The sequence below is a fragment of the Prosopis cineraria genome, unplaced genomic scaffold (genome assembly GCF_029017545.1).
Source record: "Prosopis cineraria cultivar Desert tree isolate PC_DT_omini unplaced genomic scaffold, ASM2901754v1 PC1273, whole genome shotgun sequence".
NCBI classification, from domain to species: Eukaryota; Viridiplantae; Streptophyta; class Magnoliopsida; order Fabales; family Fabaceae; genus Prosopis; species Prosopis cineraria.
The window spans coordinates 1-3782 of NW_026556598.1; the positions used below are offsets into that span (position 1 = coordinate 1).

A 3782-nucleotide genomic window follows, 5' to 3' on the forward strand; every position below is an offset into this window, starting at 1 on the left:
CTTTATTTCAACTTATGGACAGAGAATTTTTATCTAATTCTCCTAAACGAAGAGCTGAGATTTGGAGCATCAATTGTATTTATAAGCGGACAGTCGACATCCCAAATCCAAAAAGTAATACAACAAAAACATAAATATAGTAAATAAATACAATTGCTAAGGAGTACGGTACGAATTGTTTGTGACGAATTTTTCAACATGTATATTCTGTGATGGACTTGAATTTCACGCCATGAAAAACTTCTGTTACAAATTTAGTCACAATTTTTTTTCTGTTGTTGACAAGTGATAGCTACTTTTGGGATGTTTCATACCTGGATGCGTTGGCCATTGCCGAGAGTGATGTTATCACTGAAGTCTCTATCAATGGAGCTAGCAGCAAATAGTGAAGGTCCAAGGTGCGACATTCTTGACAGTTTCAGGTTCTGGCCCTTCATTACCTGCGGAGCAAACTACAACTATACTTTTGGAAACTGCATGGAAGGCTCCAATGGAGATGCCATCAGATAACAAATCTTCTGGATAGTGCTGATTCCCACCAATAGAAACAGATATCACATCAACATTATCACTAATGGCTTGGTCAAATGCAGAAAGCAAATCTGCATCATGACACCCTGCTCCTTCCAATGGATCCCAGCAAGCTTTATAGACTGCAATCGAGCCCTGGGGGACCCACCCTTGGCCGTGCCATTACCTGTTGAGCACACTTGCGTTTCGAACGAAGTTGCCGACAGCAGTTGATGCAGTGTGAGTACCGTGTCCTACAATGTCACGTGCACTACGATGATGTAATGGGTCGATTGGGCCAACGTCAGCCTCGTAACCGTTGAGGAAGATTTTTGCTGCTAGGAGCTTCCTGATTCACGTTCATTTGTGTGTGCGTAATACATTGAGTGTAAGCAGAGATTGAATAAAAAAAATATTGAGAATTAGAGGGAAATAGATAATCAGAGATTGATCAATGATATATAACCTGTTGCAGAGAGTTCTGTTAGAACGGCGAGGCAAATTGTGAATCTGACAAGTGGAACCTCCTTGCCACTTTGAGGGAACAGGGCCATATCCTCTGTCGTTGAAGCTCTTGGATTCAGGCCAAACACCTATTTAAAAAACATAGTGTAATAATTAACCAATACACATAAACATATACTCCCTCTCCTCTGAATTATAGAGGAAATTTTTAAAACCCTATTTGGTCCTAATTAAACATAAGGCAAAGATGTAGTAGTTTTTTTTTTTTAAATATTAACCCTTAATAATTGCAACAAGTAGGTGGCAAACGTGTAATTCCTAGACACAATTTATTGTGACCCATAATTTTAGTCAACGGTAAAATTTAAAAGTAAACATTTTATTTTTACAAATTAAAGATATTAATGATATTCTTAATAATTGAGAAGTTAATTAACTTTGTCACATACTCCTCTGGTCCTATTTTATATTGTATAGCGATAAAATTAATTTTAATCTTATTTATAGGTCATTTCTCTAATTTCTATGTTCATCTTTACTTTTTTATCTTTATTAAATGTCAAAAAATTATTAAAATTTCTTTTAGTAGGAGTAGAGGTGAAAATTTATTAAATTTTAAGAAAGAATTAAAGAGGTTAAATGTTTTCTTTCATGCTAACAAAATATGCTAAAAGTAACTTGTAAATAACTAAAATGTGTGATTAGGACAAGAGGGGTGTGTGTGTGTCTCAAACAAACACACAAAATTAATAGGACATTTTCTTAGAGCCGGCAATATGGCTCAGGCTTGATGGGCGGCTTGTTTTTATAAAAGTTTGAACTTAAAAAAATCAAAATTTTTGGAGAGTAATCAAGCCTCTAAATGTATTAGGCCATGAAAAAGTAAAATCAGGCAACTCACCAAGTCTCTTTTAATTTGTTTTTTCACCTTACATTAAATAAGACTATCTGAGTTTGTTCCTTGTTGCCCGTTATAATCAAGTTACTTGGTGATGTAGGATTAATTTTGATTCACTTTAGTGTCATCGGATTCAGTTCTTCAAAGATATCTGTACTTGTTGCCCTATATATTAAGGACAGATTACTATTTCGTCTGGCTTCATATAGTGTATAACCTTAAATTAAAAGATATTATCGCAACGGTTGCCGTTATTTGATTGATAAGTGGCAAGAAGCTTTGGGCGGTCCAAATGGAAAATTTCCTCAGTTCTATGCAGCATATATGTACTTCTGCTGCAGTTATCAATGTTTTGCAAGCAACAGTTCTACTTTTAACGGACATACATTGACAGATTATTCATTTTCCTACTGTATTATATTAAGGTGGATGATAATTCTTTCTACTTTCCTTTTTGGAGTTATTTTAAATTGTGATTTATTTTTTAGAAAATAGATTATGAATCGATGATTATCTGTATTTATTTTTTTATTTTATTATTAAACTATAACATTGAATTTTATTTGATTTTTTAAAATAAACAAAACGGGCTTATGGATCTAACTTTAAACCTTTTAAATGAAGGTAGAGTTTCGAAAAAACGACAACTGCTCCCCATTCCCCGGCTCTACACTTCCTATAAGAAAAATGTGACAAGCATGTGGGGTATGTGGGCCCCACTTTCTGGGGGAACCCAGTCCCGTAGCTTTTCGCTTAACAGTTCTCCGAATGAAAATCAAACAGACAAAATGAAGGTAATATAATTACCAGTATCAATGACACCGATGATTGAATTTTGACCAAATCTTCCCTTGATCCAAGCTGAGTCTGCTCTAACTCTTCCTTTTCTTTCTTGACCCAGAAACTCCCACGATCTTGTTGTGTGAAGTGTATGCATTTTGCTCAAGAACACTGACACTACATTTGGCTTTTCTGTACCAATTCCAGAAACACTATCTAATTAATCACAATCAATGCAAACAAAGTCTGATGAACTGATCATACAAAACTGAACAATTCACTCACTTTTGATCTCTGTAGCTACTTCGTCTTCAAGCAATGCAGCAAACCCATTTATGTGTCTATTATAAGAGTAAATGATAGCTTCTTTGGCCTTCTCATGGCTGTCTGTCAAAGAAGCATACAAGCACACACACACACAGAGTTAAATTCATCAGAATCAGATTCTATAGCTTCTTCCTGGTATCATTTTGAACAGAAGGATCATGGATTTAATTCTATACCTTCCCAAGAAGGAGCCCAGAAAATCATAATGGGAATTCGTGGCAGATTCCATATCAGCAGAGGAAGGGTCTGGGCCATGAGAATGTGATCCAAAGTATACAATGTAAGACTGCAAAACACAATGAGAAACCAAAGATTAATAATATACAATGTAAGACTGCAAAACACAATAAGAAACCAAAGATTAATAAGTGAAACAAACATGCTTGATTAGATGACAAGTTTCATGATCAGAAACTCGAAGTGAGTAGTGAAGAAGCAAAATGTGCTTGCCTTTCTCATGGCATGAGCAGGTTGAAGAAAGGAAGTGGAAAGAAGGAATGATGAAAGAAGAAGAGGGACAATGGAAGAAGCCATCATGTTTGAGGTTTGGGAGGTGTGCAACAAGAGAATTGGAGGTGTTTGTCTTATATATATATATGTATGTATGTATGTATGTATACATATATATAAAGCTGTGCCGTCCTCTCTACTTTTTTGGAAGAGAATAATTTTTTCTTTTTAATAAGTTATGCAACGCCTCAAAGCCAGCAGCTTTGTCTAATCGGGGTCAGGTTGGGTCGATATCCTTTCTGGCAGAAACTTTTACCATCAAACGCTGCTACATTTTCAGAATTCAAAATCA

At 35.4% G+C, this 3782-nt stretch overlaps 1 protein-coding gene across 1 annotated transcript; it reads right to left on the bottom strand.

The window, feature by feature from the left end:
* Positions 1 to 314: 314 nt before the first annotated feature.
* LOC129299726 (subtilisin-like protease Glyma18g48580) lies at positions 315 to 3524 on the bottom strand (the record flags this gene model as incomplete). Its single annotated transcript, XM_054938186.1, is given in 9 exon segments — positions 315 to 380; positions 382 to 659; positions 662 to 705; positions 707 to 859; positions 977 to 1103; positions 2681 to 2845; positions 2939 to 3036; positions 3157 to 3266; positions 3431 to 3524. Coding segments are annotated over 9 exon segments (1128 nt in total), but the record flags the coding sequence as incomplete, so codon positions are not given.
* Positions 3525 to 3782: the final 258 nt, after the last annotated feature.